Here is an 18,648-nt window from a genome sequence, read left to right as displayed (position 1 = left end):
CTTTTCTTTCTTCATTAATAAAATAAAAAACAAGCTTGTCTGCAGGAAAGACAGGAATCATGTAGCAGGTAAAGTAAGGGTTTAAGGGTTAGGCCTAGATTTTGGAAAATTACTTTATGTAACTTAATTTCAGCCCACTTCCAATAATACATTATATACATAATTCTGTAACTTTAAAAATTATAAATACAAAATGGCCCACTGGACCACAATTCCCTTACCTCTTAAAGTTTTGTCTTTTGTTTAACTGTAAATGAATGAAATAATAGAATACGTATTTTTTGGTGATTGAATTCTCTTGCAGTTAGAAGGGCAGGATGAAGGTATAATTGCCCAAAGGCATGAGCAGAATTATGGAAAGTATGGGGAAAAAACTGTAAAATGGACAGGTTGCTCTAAAGATGAATTTTGCTTAGATAATCGTATTTCAAGGGTAAAACTTGATGTTAAATGTCTTTAGATATTTGTTCAAATCAACCTAACCTCCAGCACCTTGGCCATATCAACAGGAAAATGCAGTAATAATATATCCCTTTTTCCTTCCTTTCAGTAAATATACTCTGTGTTAAATGTGTATTAAATGTGCCCTGTATTAAATGTGTTCTGGCTTTTTAGCAGAGAGTTGCTCAAGTCTTCCTAGACTGATGATTTCATTTAAATATACAATGCACACACCGTTAAATCTACTACAACCTAGACAGATATGATGACTATCTCCATAAGATCCCACTTCATTAACCAAAATTGATTGCAACCCATTACAAAGTGTTTCAAATGCAATAAGTCTAACCAGAAACCCTTGGGCTCTCAGCTTTGCATGAATATGTAAGAAATAGTTTTCTGGCTCTGAAGGAGGCAAGTATTCCACAAGCAGTGACAGATGTGGGAAGTATTCAAGCTCTCAGTGTGTGGCACAGGAAGGCATGATTCACCTGTTTAAGTGCTATGCCCTTCAACGAGATGCCCAAATGGCCACAGGCTTCTCTACAGAGACATCAAGATTTGCAAGGGAAAAACAGACATCTGGGACCAACTCACATCTTTCCTGATGGGTCAGATCCTGGACACTGCAGCAAAAAAAAATGGGAAGAGGTAGTGGGTAGTTGGAGAGAGGAAAGGAGAAAGAGGAAGCCTAGCCAGAATAATTTTATGGCAAAATAATTGGGAAAAGTTTTCCAATTGAAAAAGAACAGGTATAGAGTGAGGTGGGCAACTGGGGGGAAGAAAATTAAGGCCCAGGAAATCTGATTCCAAAACCCCGAGACTGTATTCAAAATGTTTTATTTCAGCAGATCTCAGTATTTTCACCTGTCAAATGGAAAAAAATGTGTTCACTATGTGCAAATGATCTATTTGTTTCTATCCATTTGTCTTTCTGCCTATCTATATCAGTATTGATATCTCCAAATTAGTAGTAGGACTTGCCACACTATCAATTTTATTGACTTTTCTAATACAGAAGCCAAAACTGTTCTCAAATAAATAAACAGTTCAGTTCACTAAATCTGAATTTCACCAACCCACCTAGTTCCGACCTGAGAACATGCCTGCATGGAGATCTCACTATTCTTACTTTGTCCATCTGCTTTCACTACAAATAAGAGAATCTTTTTGATGCTAGAAACATGGCAGGTAGGCATTAGCTAACTCTACAGGCCTGTGGCTTAGGAAGCACATTTGCTGATGGAAAACATGATCTCCAAAGAGTGAATGCCTTTCTAGTGAGGATTATTTATAGCTTCTGACACAGAAGGTTTCAAGTATAGAGTGAGCATCATTATTAACACTAACTCAAATAGACTCTACAGGAAGGAGGACTGTAAAGTCCACATAGGAGGCCCTTAAAAGATGTGACCTTAGAGGACTTGACTTGACAATGGGAAGGGAAAGATGAAGGGAGAATAAAAAGGTGGTGAGTTACTAAGGCATACAATGGGATTTGGGGCTTGGCTTTCTTTTCCCAGGTTATCAGTGGTCCTCTTTTCGGATTGCAAGGTCTTTCCCCTTCATCTTTTTTTTTTTTTTTTCAAAAGGAATGCTGGTTCAACATCTCTAAAGCAATACAAACCCTTCTCTTCAGAAGCCCATGTTCAAAAGCCATGTTTCATGGAGAAAAGCTCATCTTCTTCCTCACTTTTAAGTCCCTACTTCTTCAGACTTCATCTGCTCCATCCAGTTGTATCTCCCGGAGCTCACAGGAAAACTCTTCATTGGTTAGACTAGTTTGTATGTGTCTGGCTCAGTCTTTACTTATACTGTGTCCCCACCTGGCACACTGTCTCACTGAATCCCGCCCTGCCAAATCCTTTAAGACCCACATCTAGGCCCATTTTTGTCTGTGAAGTTTTCTCCCAATATCTAGGCTTCAAGGAGCTCCATCCTGTCTTGTGAAAGCAGTCAGGACTACTTCATAGAATGTTTTGTTAGTTAACCATAATTGTATTATTTCTTAATTTGTTAGATGTTTGCTTCTCCAGACTATTTGAGTAAGTGACCTATCTGAATTAGGGACCAAGCTACTTGAGTTAGGGATCTAGTCTACCCAGAATGGCAGATGGGGCTACTTTTTGTAATTTGTCTACCCAGAAGAGGTTCCTTCTGCTAATTAACACAAGAGCACAGTATAAACCAGTTTCAGCCCTCTCCCTCCCTTATACTCAATTTCAGACATGTGCTGACCAACCCAGTTGCCATGGATAAACACCACAGTTAGACCCTGAGGAGAAAAATAATCTTCCTAGATCCTTTGAGTGATACCATCCATCAAATACTTTCTTTCAAGGCACCACCTTCTTTATGTGTAAAGTTGACATAGCCACCCAGATGAAGCAGAACAAAAAAGGGAGCATAGAAAAAGCCACCAAATTCAAGTTCTGAGGCAGGTTGTTTAGCAACAATTGTTAAAGTCCTAGAAATACAATCAAAGATATGGTATGAGAAAAGGAAGATGGAAAGGCCAGCAGAGCTGGCTGAAGAAGCTGCAGAAAATGCAGGGGGAAAATTCAGTAAATGGCAGGCAATGATTTCTTCTGAGACAAACTGCGCCAAGTCTAGCACTCAGGTAGACAAGTAAAGACCTAAAAGGGCACAAAAATTAATTGTGCACCTTGGGGCACAGACTTCCTCTCTTTGCCTGAGAAGAACTTCTCTCTTTAGTCCTTCAGTAAATCATGAGGAGGGGGTGGTAATGCCAGCCCACCATTTAGTGCTAGCCTCGGGGCCTGGGGTGAGTCATTTGATCTAGTTTTCATCTGCAAAATGGAGATACTATCGCCTCTCTGACTTATTTATTCATCCATTAACCTGATTTTTTTTTTTAATTTTTTTTTTCAACATTTATTTATTTTTGGGACAGAGAGAGACAGAGCATGAACGGGGGAGGGACAGAGAGAGAGGGAGACACAGAATCGGAAACAGGCTCCAGGCTCTGAGCCATCAGCCCAGAGCCCGACGCGGGGCTCGAACTCACGGACCGCGAGATCGTGACCTGGCTGAAGTCAGACACTTAACCGACTGCGCCACCCAGGCGCCCCAAACCTGATTTTTATTAAGGGCCCACCATGGACCAAGCACGAAGGAGAACAATAGTGAGCAAAACAGACATAGTCTTTGCCCTGAAAGAGCGTCCAGATGATCTCACGGGGCTGTTAGTTACAGAGAAGGAATGGGTCTTTGGACTATAAAGCACTGTAGCAGTGGAAGGTTTTCTTCATTATCAATGACTTCCACTATTGACCTAGCTGTGTGATTTGGGCAAATCACAATTTTTCTGTGCTTTCCTATTCTCACCTGTGAAATGAGACAAATTCCTGTCCTAAAATTTCAGTGTTCTAAATGCAAACAAAGAAGTTATGGTTTTTATGTACTTCCCAATCGTGCCTTTCTAAAAGATCATTATCAAATATTTCAGACATACAAAAGGGTAAGAATAATAGAACCCCTTGTGTACCAACTATCTTACTCAGGAAAAGTGCTACTGGCTGCATGCCTTCCTTTTTTCAGGAGGAATTAACTGTGATGAGTTTGGTATTTTTTTTATTTTAATTGTTTTTAATGTTTACTTATTTTTGAGAGAGGAAGAGAGACAAAGCATGAGAGGGGAAAGAGCAGAGAGAGAGAGGGAGACACAGAATCCAAAGCAGACTCCAGGCTTTGCACTGACAGCAGAGAGCCTGACACAGGGCTCGAACTCACAGACGGTGAGATCATGACCTGAGCCGAAGTCGGATGCTTAAACGACTGAGCCACCCAGACACCCTGAGTTTGGTATTTCTTATTCTGTCTGAATCACGGCCTTCCTAGGAAACCTGGTGGATGAGTAAGAATGCTTCACCAGTGATGAGTTCTTCCAACACTTAGGTGTTGCTGGTTCTCAATGAATCTGAGGTCACGATAGTATATCTGAGAAAGTTCCAGTACCAGCCTATTCTCTTCCTCCCAATCCTGCTTGCTGCCCGCCCAGTAGACAGAATTAGAAAAAAACATGTGGTAGACATTGCCTGTTGCATTAAGAAGCATAGTTTTGTTTCTACCTTTAGGGCCTTCTGTGCAGATTCACTGGATCCAATTGCGATTAGGTTAGGCCCAGCCATGCTGCAGAAACTCTTCAAATGCAAAGCATCAGCCACCGGGACTGTGGAGACTGCATAGTCCTATGCGTATAATAGAAACAAGCAGTTTGGCATTGCAGAATAATTCTAAAACCGATTTAAACCTGCCCCAAATATGCCTATTTCTAAAGAGGGTGCCAGGGGCCCTGAATATCTGGAAGAAGAACTGGGACCTGTAGGTTTTGGTATTGCCAATTAAATAAAGACTACTTTTAAGAAGAAAGTGCAGAGACTTCTCTCAGATGTGTGACTGTGTCAACACCTAGCTTTGCTGCTTGATCTACGGAGTGGGCTACTCTGGAAGGATATGTCTGAAAATCCTGTGCAAACTAGAACCTCACACCCTCAAGATGGAAAGAGCTTCTTGGGGATTATATCCCTTCCTAAGCCATCTGATGAGTCAATCTATTAATAATCAATAGAGTAAAGGGACCATGAGAGGATGTATGTGCGATATCTAGCACAGCTTCCAGCACATAATAGGTACCCGAGTACAAGTGATCCTTGATTCCAATCCAAAAAATCTACACTTCATGTTAGAGTTAGCTGGGTCCCCAGAATTTTCTTGAAGTCATTTATTGTGCCAGGAAATCTGCCAGGTGGTTGCATGATTATACACTGAGAGAAAACAGAAGACGTCCATGATAACTTTGTCTTTTGTGGCTATGGTGGGCCAATGCAGCTTATTTATTGAGAAATTTGAATTTGATAACTCTTAAAACTTCTAGCAAATGTACAAATATTAGGCATTATTTTGCAAAGCTGGTGACATATAGATACCATTATTCGTGACATACTGATTCAATGTGTCTATGAATATTTATTAAATAATTACTGTATGCTGGGCATAAATTATCCTTTACCTACCTTAAAAGTATCAGCCAAGATTTCAGCACCTCGTTGATTTGTCCTTTTGGAAAGGCCCACAAAAAATTCTCTGCCTATAATAAATGTCATGGAACATAGTGAGTATGTGGCACCAGTGACGGCACACTATTTCTTTATTTGTAAATAATGACTTTAAAGCACCACACAGTTCTTTCCTATCACAGAAGGCAGCTCTGCTTGTACTCTGACCCCTGCTCTCTTTACACTAAACTGATTTCAAACCACAGTAAAACCTTGGATTGCAAGAAGCTTGTTCTGCCAAGTGTTCTGTAAGATGAGCAAACATTTCTAATAAATTTTAATTTGATAAACTAGTGATGTCTTGCAATATGAGCAGTACAAGACGCCGAATGTCATGATCGCAACTGAGCCAATGGTTCTCGAAATTCCCTTTGATATACAAGTGCTTTGGATTATAAGCATGTTTCCAGAACGAATTATGCTTGCAAACCCATATTGTCCTTAGAAAAACCTTTTTCAAATTCACAGATGTGGAAAGTAGAACAGTGGCTGCCAGAAGTTGAGGGGAGGAGGAACTAGGAAGTCAGTGTTTAACGGCTATGAAGTTCCAGTCTGGGAAGGTGAAAAAGTGCTGGAGATGGATGGTGGTGATGGTTGCAACACAGTGTGGATGTACTTAATGTCTCTGAGCTGTCCACTTAAAAATAGCTAAATGGCACATTTTATATTATGTATATTTTACCACAACAAAAGAATAAAATTTTCACTTAGGAAATAATAGAATTAAACATATTAATGTGTAATAAAAAATTAAGTAATAGCAATGGCATGTGAGGAATGCTTCCTTCTCCTCCCCCCACCCCCAATTAATAATTCTAGGCATTTGTGATGAAGTCGGATTCCCTGTCTTATAATGATGATGTAAAGGCTGAAGAAACTATCTGGGTAAAGCAAGTTTAGGGCTGACTGGTCTTCAGGTCTGACTTCTAAGAGATGTCCTTAAAACTTTTATCTTTCGTTTCAAATCAAAATGCCTATCTACAAAGTACTACAGTTTAGGAGAATGGAACGTTCTACTTATTTGGCTTTTCTGAAATTCCATAAATATTCTTCTCAGAAGGCAAAACCCTAAATAAAAATGGTCTCCAACTTAGAGGCAAGCAAACAATTATAGTAGATTGCATTAGGCAATATATAATTGTGGGGGTTTTTAATCTCCCTGAATACTTTGAAAAAGAATTATACATAATATGTGAAAAAATATTCAAATTGAAATCAGTATATAGTTTGATCCAGAACATTAGGGTAAAGTATAAGAAGAGAAACCATGTAAAAAGAATTGCTTGATAGACTTTATAATGTTACAACTTTAATCCTCATGATGTCCTTATAAAATAGGTAAATGACATAGGTCAAATGATGTTATGACAAGTTAATGGCTTATTCTGTTGGAAGATGGGAAGATTCCTTGGTGGTATACTGACATGTATTTTTTGGTTTGTTTGTTTGTTTTTGTAATGGTATGTTTATGTTGTCCCTTGAGAAAACTCACTACATACAGATCAAAACTTAACTAAGGGAAAGGGTCTTTTATTTGACAAAAGTATTACTCACTTTACTAAAAAAGTCAGCTGAAATTTAAAAAGCAAATTTCTTTAATTCTTTTAAGACAAAAATAGATTTATAAATTAGATTTATACACAATTTTTAGGAAAAACATCTAACGGATTAAGCAAATTTAAACAAATTTATAATGGGGCTTGCATACTATTTCTATTTTAAAAGACTAAGGTAGCAAAGTACAAAGAAAAGCAAACTTGTCTCTTTAAAAAGTAAGTTGGACTTCTGTTTCTAGCAGTATGGTAGACTATATCCCCTAAATGGCCTTTCTGATGTAAGTAATAACTTCTAGAACTGCAAGATTAAAAAAAAAAATTTGTTGTTGTCGTTACGTTTCTTATGTCATCTTTTTTTCTGTATCAACTCACCCTCTCACCTTATTCTTTTACAGAAGAAGCCAGGTCATTTGTCCTATTGATGATCCTACAGCCTGGATTCGGCTGGTTGCTTCCTCGTGTATCATCTAACATGAAAATGTTCCTTTATCCTTTGTATTTTCAGTAAACTGATAGTTTCATGTAGATGCTTAATTAGGTCCTTGTTCAAAAGATTTTTTTTGGATAGGACTACTTCTGAGGTGGGGCTGCACTATTGCAGCACATCATGAGGCACATGACTGACTGCCACGTTTTCAGTGATACTAGAATAATCTGTGTGTTCCAGTGGTATTTTGGAAAGGCCAACAAAAAATTCTCTGCTTGATAAATGTCACCCTGATTCCTACATTATAAAGTTCTCTGTCAAGCTCTCATATAAAGGTTTTAACATCGTGTGACCATCATTACACAGATCCATTAGTTTATTAGGAATCTACATTTATGGGCTAGAATTCTAAAAAGAAAAACTTTCTTACCCAAGTATTTGGTTTACTTGAAATAGAATGCATAAATGAAACACAGCTAAATGCCTGAATCTTTCCTTCCCTTATGAACTATCAGGGTAATGAGGTGGGTGTCCCTGCAACTTGCAATAATGATGGATACGTTTTTTAAAGAACACAAATGAGTCAAAGAATAAATCGTAATGGAAATCAGAAAACATTTAAAACTTAATGATAGCAAATATATATAAAAACAGGAAGGATTCCACTAAAGCAGTACTTGAAAGTTACTTGAAAGTTACAACAGCTTTAACTACTTGCATTAAAGATGAGAAAAGTTTCAAAATTAAAGAGACAAAGTTCTAGCTTGAAATATAAGAAAGAAAGAACAGAATAAAAACAAAGAAATTTGAAGGAAGGAATTAAAGATAGAAACAGGAAGAGAAAAAGAAATATACAAGAAAGAGGATTCAACAAAACCCCAAATTGGTTCTTTGAAAAGATTAATGAAATCAACAGATCTCAGACACAAAAGAAAAAAGAGAAGGCACAAATAAACATTATGAATGAAAAGGGGACATAGCTATAGTGCTATGAAGCTTAAAACAGATAGTAAGAAGATATGAATAAGTTTATACCCCACATTTTGAGAAGTTAGATAAAAACAAAGTATTAGAAAACAGAACTCTCGAAAACTGACTCAGAAAACCCTCAACAGTCATGCAATCATTTGAGGAACTAAATCAGTTTAAAATCTCCCGACAGAGAAAACTAGGGCCTGTTTCTAGGTAAGTTCTACCAAAGTTCAAGGAATGAACAATTCAAATAGTACTGAATCTAGGGAACGGAAACATAGGAAATATTCCCAATACATGTTGTGAGGTTAAGACAACTCTTTTACCAAAGCCAGACAAAGATAGCAAGCAAGAAAAATTACAGGTCACAGAAACAAAAGTCTTGAAAAAAAAAATTAACAAACTAAATCCAACATTGTAGTAAAAAGAGAATATATCACAATGGAGTTTGACTTTACCCCAGGGATGCAAGACTAACCAATATCAGAAAATTAATTAGTGCAATTAATCACATCAGTAGATGCAAGAAAAAAAATCACACACATTTCACTGGAGTAAAAAGTTTATCACCTGAAACTCCATTTCTAGTTGTTTACTTGAGAGAAACTCTTATACACATTCCCAGGAGACACACACAAGAATGTACATAGCAGCACTGAAGACAACAGACAAAAACTGGAAAACACTCAAATATACATCAGCAGTAAAATGAATAAATTCATCGTGGTGTAGTTTTTCCATGGCATACCATATAGCAGTGAAGACACTAGCTACACACACCAAGTTGAATCAAAAACACACAAATCACAGAATAGTTCCTATAGTAGGACTCTAATCATACAAACCTGTAAGACAAGCAAAACAAAGAGGAAAAAAAAAAGAGAGGAGGAGTGGGGTTCCTATGGTCCTGGCAATTTCTTAAGCCAGGTGGCAGGCACCGGGTGCTCATTTTATCATTAGTCTTTAAGTTGTACATAAACATTTATAACTCTTCTTTAGTTGCTCCATATTCCATAAAAATAGAAAAATAAAAGTAGAGGTAGGTTCATGATTATTTAAGAGAAATAGGATTGAAATAATTTCTTCCAGTAGCTGCTCGATTGACTGACAAGATTCTCAGCAGAACTGGAGTGGGAAAGCTGCTTTCCTTCTGTCATTTCTTGATCAGTTGTGGGGTTTTTTTGGTTTGTTTTTTAGTTCCTTGTTTTTTTCTTTAATTTTTATTTGAAAGAGAGAGAGAGAGAGAGAGAGCGTGTGCAGGGAAGAGGGGCACAGAGACAGAGACAGAGACAGAGAGAGAGAGAGAGAGAGAGAGAGAAAGAGAGAGAGAGGGAGAGAGAGGGGGCAGGGGGAATGCCAAGCAGGCTCCACACCAGCATGGAGACTGACACAGGGCTCCATCCTGGAACCCTGGGGTCATGACCTGAGCTGAAATCAAGTGTCACCCAGGTACCCTCCAATCAATTGTTAATGAAACTCTGAGTTACAGAAGGAAGAGGACCCAGAAAATGTGGAAAGTGCTACCTGACTCTGCTGAATCCAAAAATTGAAGGGCACCTGGGTGGCTCAGTCAGCTAAGTGTCCGACTCTTGGTTTCAGCTCAAGTCATGATCTCATGGTTTGTGAGGTCGGGCTCTGTGCTGGCAGCACAGGGCCTGCTTGGGATTCTCTCACTCTCTGTCCCTCTCTCTGCCCTTCTCTTGCTCATGCTCTCTCTCAAAATAAATAAAGAAACTTAAAAAAATGTTTAAAATGCCAAATTTCATGTTATATATATTTTACCACAATTTAAAAAAGGAAAAACTAATTGAGAGGTAGGAAATAGAAGGCAGGACCAGACATCAGGTGTAAATGAGGTGCCAAGCAGATAAAGATCTAATATCCCAACAGGATCTCAGTTTTGAATAAAATAACTTTCAAGATATTAACTTAAGGATTGAATGTTACCAAAAAAAGTGCTTACAGATAGTGATAGAGGCAAGCCTCGATGCTTAGGTGCTTAATTAGAAGTTGGGGCAAAAACGTTAAGGTTGAAATGCTGTGGAAAGACCTCTGACCAGAGGAAGAGGTTCTGGGCATAAACTGTGCCATTACACTGAGAAAATTTCAGGGAATCTGTTCAGTTCAGCTGGTGAGATAACTAGGTGGCTGTGAGCACAGCTTGTTTTAAAGCATACTTCAAATATTATCAGTACCTGCTTACACATTATTTATTATATGGCTGTGTTCTGGTAAAGAAGAGTTTTATTGTAAGAAGTGTGATTTACACATCTAGCTGCTCACAAAAGCCTATTTTCTAAGAGAAACAGGCTGTTCTGTGCTGCCAAAAAGAATGAAAGTGCCGTCAATGGGAGGCACAAAGAATATTCTCAGGGGAACTTACTAGGCAGATTCGAAAGAATGCCTGAGTCTGCTCAGACATGGCCAGGGCTGAGAATGTGGCGTAGGCCTCCTTGACCCCCTTTTCTGTATTCTTATGGCTCAATGGGTGTACGTACAATGCCCCAGAGGCAGTGGTAGCACAGGTTGTGCAGTGCACAACTCCAGGGGGTACTATGCATAAGCTTGTGATAAGAAAGGTGCCCCCTGGAGCTCAGCAACACAGTGGCTCCACCTAAAGGTATGTGACACTGAGCAAAGAACTCCTCAAATGTCACAGGATAAATAGCTCTTCTCCAAGAAAATTCATTGTATCAAAATGTAATACAAAATATTATCTTTGCATTAAAATGAAGATGGCTATATTTGGCCTATATACAAGGGGTTCAATATAAAATTCATATCAGCTGGGGCGCCTGGGTGGCTCAGTCGGTTGAGCGTCCGACTTCAGCCAGGTCACGATCTCACGGTCCGTGAGTTTGAGCCCTGCGTCAGGCTCTGGGCTGATGGCTCAGAGCCTGGAGCCTGCTTCCGATTCTGTGTCTCCCTCTCTCTCTGCCCCTCCCCCATTCATGCTCTATCTCTCTCTGTCTCAAAAATAAATAAATGTTAAAAAAAAATTAAAAAAAAAAGTCTTTAAAAAAAAATAAATAAAATTCGTACCAGCTAAAACCTTAGACTTCTGAGAAACTTCATGCTTTCAGTGGGGCACCTGGGCTACATTCCCAAGGAACCAGTCCTTGCTGGTAGGGATCCATCCGTGAAACAGGTATTTATTCTCTGACATTCAAGTGAAAGTAAACTCTCACTATAAGTTACAAATTGTCAGTTTAAGTAGAATCAATCTGGGGATCCAAATTTTAGCACATGACTTTTGCAAAACAATAACACGATCATAAAAGAGTTAGAAAGATTAAATGCTACAATTACTGTTTTTTTTAGCAGCCATATTATACCCACTATAAAAACTGATTCTAGTTAGATCAATAATAGTATTAGCTGTTTATACTTGGCTGAGTTCTGCTATTATTCATCTGGCACTGAAGCCAAATCAATTTACACTGAAAATTACTTAAATTCATCTTGCTGTCCAGGAAGAAAATTATGTGTAAATGACACATCTTGAATTAAGAATCTTTTAAATACAAACCAGATATTATATCACAATGCAAAACAATGCACCCTGTAGAATGTAGTAGATGCAACCTATGAAGTGATAGGTACACCCTGATAACATTTTTGTAAAAAATATGCAAATATTACATGCATATAAAGGTCCTAAAAGGACATACACCCAAATGTTGGATGAAAGGTCATTTTTGGTTTTTTTTTTTCTCTTTTGTGCTTTCCTGTATGTTCCAGCTTCTCTGCATTTGGCATTTTTACTTTGGTAATTAAAAAAAACCCTATAGTTAAACAAGTGAATACAAGCCAGGTATCAGAAATAGTTTTGGATAGGAGAAAGTAAGGACTAGAATACCTGTGAATAAGACATCTCCACCATCTAAGGTTGCGTTTTCATCTTTCATCTCTACTAGATTGAGCTGAAGTTTTTCTAACGCTTCTTTCATCATGTCAACCTGTTGAAAATAAAGTGATTCAGATTAATATTCTACCATTTTCTGACAAGAAAACAAATCACCTAAAACTTATGAATGCTGAATCATGCTCCCGTGTGCACGCACTCACACACATAAACCCTTGCGAATATATGAATATAGGTAGTATAGTTTGGACCAGCCATGACCAAAGAGAAGAAATTATCTATTGTAAGAGAAATTATTGTAAGAGAAGAAATTATCTATTAGAAATTGTCCAATTTGTCTCTGTCTAGTCTATGCTCACGTCAGTATTATAGCCCCTTTTTCTTTTGGAGGCCGACTAGTTAGGACATATGAGTCAAAAAAGGTAGAAGGCAACACCCAATCCTCAAATTCTTGCCAGAAAGTACAAGATTTAATTTTAAATCTTAAGTCAGTCAGTTAGTCAGTTAGTAAGTCAGTCAGAATTGCATACACACAGAGTAATATATGGAAGAAATATTAATGACAATAACCAGTAACTTGAAATCTCAGCCCACAGGATAGTCATTATTTTCTATTCAAATATTTTCTAAAATGTCAGAACATCTAAGACTACTCTGTAAATCTGAACTGTTAGTTAAATTTAACCTATGTTCCTAGAGGTGATTAACACATACAATAATTGCAATCAAACCAAAGAATAGTTGAAAATGAATTTTAGGGGCTTTCTATGATTCCAGGGTATAGTTTAAAGCAGAGATATTCTGAGCTGAGTTAGGGAATACTTCTAGGTGAGGTTTATTTTAATGCAAGAAAAAAAAATTAAGGCATAACAAATGCCCTTTGAAGTTCACAGTTTAATTCAAGTCTTTCCAGCTGCTCAACAATTTTTAGAAAATGTTTACTTCTTTGAGAGACAGAGACAGAGAGAGAGAGAGAGAGAGAGAGAGAGAGAGAGAGAGAATGAGTGGAGGAGGGGCAGAGAGAGAGGGAGACAGAGAATCCCAAACAGGCTCCCTGCTGTCAGCACAGAGCCGGACCTGGGGCTTGAACCCATGAACCGTGAGATAATGACTTGAGCTGAAATCAAGAGTCGGATGCTTAACCAGCTGAGTCACCCAGCCACCACTCAACAAAACAATTCAAGTATTTCTGAAGGTCTGTATAACCTTTGACATGGTAAAGACATATGTCGAGACAACATGAATGGGGCTAATGGAAAAACAAGAGATCCCATGACACTGAGAGAAGCAGGTAGTCCTGCCAAAATTCAGCATGCCCAGGACACAGAGTGAATTGTCAATGAAGAATTTAGGAGACACAACTACAGCAGTGTAACTTCTAAAGTAATAAAAATATGGGGATATTCTGACAACAAGCCTGACATTCATGCAGTCAAGAAAAAAAGAGGATACAAATTAAAATAAATATATCATCTCATCCCTGTGCTGGAACTCACGTAAAAATTCCACAAACCAGAGTGACTCAGAACAATAAAAAATTATTTCCATGGACAAACGGTCTTAATGTTGTAACAAACACATCTAGTGTTCTCTTTTAACAGGAGAATAGGTTTTTCTATGTAACAGGAAGGAGAATCATTGCTGTAGCATAAAAAAAGAAGCCAAATAACAATTACCAGGGCTTGCTGGGCTACAGTGAACCCAAGAAAACACACAACTGTTTCCTTTTGGCATCTCCCTTTGGGTCTATGGAAAATTCTCTGGGCTTGAAGAGAGGTCAAGAGAATGAAGCAGCTATTGTTACATTTTGTCTCTCTTATGATGCTACTGCTTCTACTATAACTTAACATTTCAAAGATTACTAGGAATACAGCAATTACATGTATTTTTCTGAAAAATGTATATGTAATATCAACTCAGGAACTTTATTCAATTCTTAAGAGTTTAAAGAGAACAGAAGTAGGGAGGCTAATATATATCAGTTTCAGAAACACTGTATTTCTTTAAAAGTCCTGTGTCTTTCAAATTAAAGTTTTAGAGGATAAAATGCTTGTGGTTTCTTAAAAGTTAAAACAGCTGCACCAACATGAGAAAACTGGCTTTTGCGCAAGGCCAGTACTTTATTTTTTTCTCCTTAAATATTCAGTCACATCTATATAAACAAAGTCGTCAGGATACAAACATTGATGATATCATATTACTTTCAAAGTTAAGGGTATGGACAAGTTTAAAAATTTATTAAATATTAAGTAAATGGTTCTGAGAATCATAGAGCCATATGGCATCAAATCAGCAATGCTAACTCCAGCGAAGTTTCTGGAGAAGAAATGAGAGGCTGAACCCAGAGGCTGTCGACTGAGAACTGCAAACATCATGGTTCCACAAAACAAACTTGGAGGCAAACAAGGCCCAGTATTGCCGTGACACAGGGACCCATAGCAAGCCAGTTATTCAGGCAGTTAGCACACTAAATATAGCTATAGAAGTGGGAAGTTTTGCAGGAAAAGATCCAAACCATGAGCCTTCAAAGAAACTGCCCATTCTGTGGTTACATAGCCATGGTTAATGTTGACTTAATCAACTTTCAGGAGGAAAAAAAAAAAAAACCCAACTAAACAGCACACCCACCTTTTACTGAGATGCTAACCTTGCAGGGTGGAACTTAGTGTTACTCAGGGTGCAGAGAAACTGTCAGACAAACAGTATTAATTCTAAAGGTTGAGCTGAATAGGTCATTTTCACCCATGAAATTGGAAATAAAAGGGTAAATCAGAGAAACAACTTTAATTTAAAATCTAACTACATTATTTTCATACTCCAAAGATTTACAAGAACTTTCTTCCTCCCCTTCACACTCTGCGTGTACTTGGTTTCATTCTTTTACTTTGTACTCCCATTTCTTCTTGCCCCCCTTTGGCTCCTCCTACCCTTTGCTTCACTATAGATTCCTTCTCTGACCACAGAGAGGTTCAGATCACCTCTACGGCTTCCAACCATCCAACCCACATGTCTTCCTCAGAGCTGGTACTAGTTTTGAGGTCATTATCTTCTCCTTCTTTTCTTAGTGCCCTCTCTGCCTCCCTTTCCTTCTCTCTCTCTTTTTTTGGAGTACTCATGTCATCATGGGGTGACACAAGTCACAGGCACTTCATAGTGTAGTGTTATGATCAAGGGCCTGCAATTCAAATCCCAGCTCAGCTACTTATTAGCCAGTGATAGCTTGTTTAATTTTTGATCCTCAGTTTTCTCATCTTTAAAATGGGTGGTTGGTCAGAATAGTACCAATCCCCTAGGCTCCTCCTGATGATTAAATACATGTAACGCGCTGGGCACACTAGAATTGCTCAATGACTATTAGATGCGAATTTTATTATTTTGGTGAATATCAGCTTATGTGGACCGAGTGACACATACTTGTACTATGAAGCTGATGCACAAAAGGAAGCTGTTGCTTTTTCTTACATTTGGACAGATTTCTTATGTTTCACCCCATGACAGATTCCACCTGATTTCCAGTGAATTAAAACGGCACGTGTTTTCTGCAAAGCCAACGTAAAGTTAGAGCACATACACTGAAGACACATTTAAATTTGAATCATTCCAGTTTAATTTCTTTCCAGCTCCTGGAAGCTGTCAGGCTATGTGGTAGCTTTCTTGTCTAATCTCTGCTTTAAAACCGCCCTGCTGGATGTACTAGATAAGGCGGTAAGTGGACCTGTCTGCTAAGCTGTCCCACAGGACTCAAAGGGGCATCAGCCAAGATGATACAGAATGATGACAGTTCCTGAAGACATGACCACTCTAAAGGACTCAATCGAAAGAACTCCCACTCCTTCTCAATGCCTGGTCCCCTTTCTTACCCTTTGTGTTCTACTCTCTTACCTTCTTTCATGGCCCTCATTTCTGTTCCCTCATGTGTCCTTCATGTTTACATCATCTTCCTGTCTTCTCATCTTACTCCTTTTGGGTTCTCATGGTGAATGGAAAGAACTGGGGATTTGAACTCAGGCTCTACCACTTATTAGGTATGCAACTTGGGACGAATTATACTTCCTGAGCCTCAGTTTTCTAATCCGCAAATTGGATAGTGCTTCCACTCTAACAGGAATTATGTAACAAATAAGCTAATATACACTGCCTGGCACACTGTGGTCAAAACCAGTAGCTGCTAATGTTATTGTTTTGCCCTAAATTAACTCAGTGCTTGGTTTGGATTCTGGCCACCTTTCAAAAAGAAATAAAAGATACAAACATACCATTTGATCCCAACTCTTCTTGCAAAATTTCCCCCAAATACAAAATACTAAAATAATTATAAAACCTTACACATTTTATTGGGAATTTATACTCCCAATAGCTTGTAAGAGCACTGTCATTAGTTCAGTATTCTTTACGTAGATGCCAATATTTTCACGTTGGCCCTGTCCAAAGTTGCTTTTGTTGCCTATTTTCAACAATGACCACTCTGATGTTTCATATCTTCCATTTGGATGTGGTGAATGTGCTCACAAGGCCTGATGAACAGTTTTGTGCTGCAGTCCCATTAAGAGTCTGCACCGACCTGTCTGCCAAGCTGCTTTCCTTTAGCTGCTCTGCTCAGTGGGGTGCCAGATGTTATGACCACGAATGAGGACACTGGCATTGGCTTGTCTGTGGCCAACATAACTCTGTTCCCCCCAGACCTGCCATGTGCTAGGAGCTGTGCTATCACCACTAGGTTTTCAGTGCCCATTTCAATGTTCCAAGTACTCATCGTATTATAAGAGCTTTAAAATTACACTGTCATCCTATTCACACTCTTATCTAGCTCTTAAGAGCTGAATAGCAGCAACATAGCTTTGTTGGTAGTCATAGATAATGCTGAGGAAGCCACTCAAGAAGCTGATGTGATGCCTCTATCATGTCAAGGCACAGCTGGCTTGAAACTTGTTGATACATCAAAGTTACACTGTGTTGTCCCTGGTCACACTCAAAAGGTCACATTCCATTTGTTTATGCCACTTTAATGTTCTTTGTCAATCAGCACATCTTTGATCCTGTGGCCACTTGGACTAGTGTACATTTGGCTGATTTTATAACAATACCTCAAGTCTCTGTCATACTTTTATATATCTTTTCTCAGTTAGTCAACATTTCAGTTCAGCAAACTTTTAGTAGATGCCAACTTTTTTTTTTTTTTTAACCCGGCTACAAATATTTAAACACCAAACCATAGTCCCTGTTCCTGGGAAGTTAACAAGCCAGCAGAGCAGATATACCTTATGAATATATAGTGATAATAAAATGAAATATTTGTTGTGATGCTCACATTAACTTGAAAAGGAAGTAAGGGCAGGCATCAGTATACCCATTTTACATATGAGTAAACTAAGGCTAAAGGAAGTTGACTGACTTGCTGAGTCAAGCTTTCTGAGCCCATGCTCCTGTTTTGTGTTCCTATTCACTGCACTGTGTGATTATGATTTTCCCGAAGCCTCCACACAAAGCACAGCCCACATCAGAAATGAAGCTCATGCCTTCTGTTTTCCAACTTTGTACACTCAAGTCCACTTGGTATTACAAGATCCTATTTAAGAGGATCCAGATTCAATGACCTCTTCATTTCAGAGATGGGTGACATTTCTGTATACTAGGGTCTTAGAATGCTAAGGTGCAGTACAATTAAAACACTAAGTAATATGAACAGAATGTATAAACCACATCAGGAATGTTCACCAATGACAGCCTGCATATTAATTACCACCCTTCAACTTTGGGATGCCTGAGGTTTGTTCAGTGGTTTATTCCTTAACTTTCCCACGTGTGCTAATTAAATTACTAAAACTAACCAGAACTACCAAAAAAAAAAAAAAAAAAAAAAAAAAAGATCAGAGAGAGGCATAACATACTAAATGACTGAGTCTGAAAAATTCCTAAATAAAAACATATTGGAATCCTCTGCTATAATTTTAGGACAAAACTCTTAGGAGGAATTTACTTAGCAATGATAAAAGCAAACATTTGTATAGTCTTCCTGTATCAGACACTATCTTAAGAATTCATCTTTAATAATCTAACCCTCATAACCCAATAAAAGTCGTACAAGAATTATCTGTTTTAGAGACAAGGAAGCAGAAGCACGGTAGGTGACTTGACCAAGGTCTTACAGCAGCAGAGCTGAGATATGAATTTAGAGAACTTTACTCTGCAGTTTGTGTTCTTCTCTCCTATACAACTTGTCACTAATAAGATAATTTGTATATCTACTATGCAGTCAGACAAAAATAAATATTAGAAGACATTGTAAGCATTTATAATACTCTTAAAAAC

The 18,648-nt window shown here is 38.2% G+C and overlaps 1 protein-coding gene across 25 annotated transcripts in view; it reads right to left on the bottom strand.

Annotated features, from left to right (window-relative positions):
- The window catches only part of DDAH1 (dimethylarginine dimethylaminohydrolase 1), a 244,319-nt gene that overhangs the window by 27,721 nt on the left and 197,950 nt on the right, over positions 1-18,648 (bottom strand). For all 25 annotated transcript variants that reach the window (XM_047869776.1, XM_047869782.1, XM_047869793.1 and 22 more), the window contains 3 exons: positions 12,334-12,433; positions 5,478-5,551; positions 4,533-4,652 (listed from right to left, as the gene is read on the bottom strand). In XM_047869776.1, the coding sequence (XP_047725732.1) occupies positions 4,533-4,652; positions 5,478-5,551; positions 12,334-12,427 (288 nt within the window). In that variant the 5' untranslated portion in view covers positions 12,428-12,433. The remainder of the gene's footprint in view (positions 1-4,532; positions 4,653-5,477; positions 5,552-12,333; positions 12,434-18,648) is intronic.

Source organism: Prionailurus viverrinus, chromosome C1 (genome assembly GCF_022837055.1).
Source record: "Prionailurus viverrinus isolate Anna chromosome C1, UM_Priviv_1.0, whole genome shotgun sequence".
NCBI classification, from domain to species: domain Eukaryota; kingdom Metazoa; phylum Chordata; class Mammalia; order Carnivora; family Felidae; genus Prionailurus; species Prionailurus viverrinus.
This window is presented reverse-complemented; position numbering and strand designations above follow the sequence as displayed.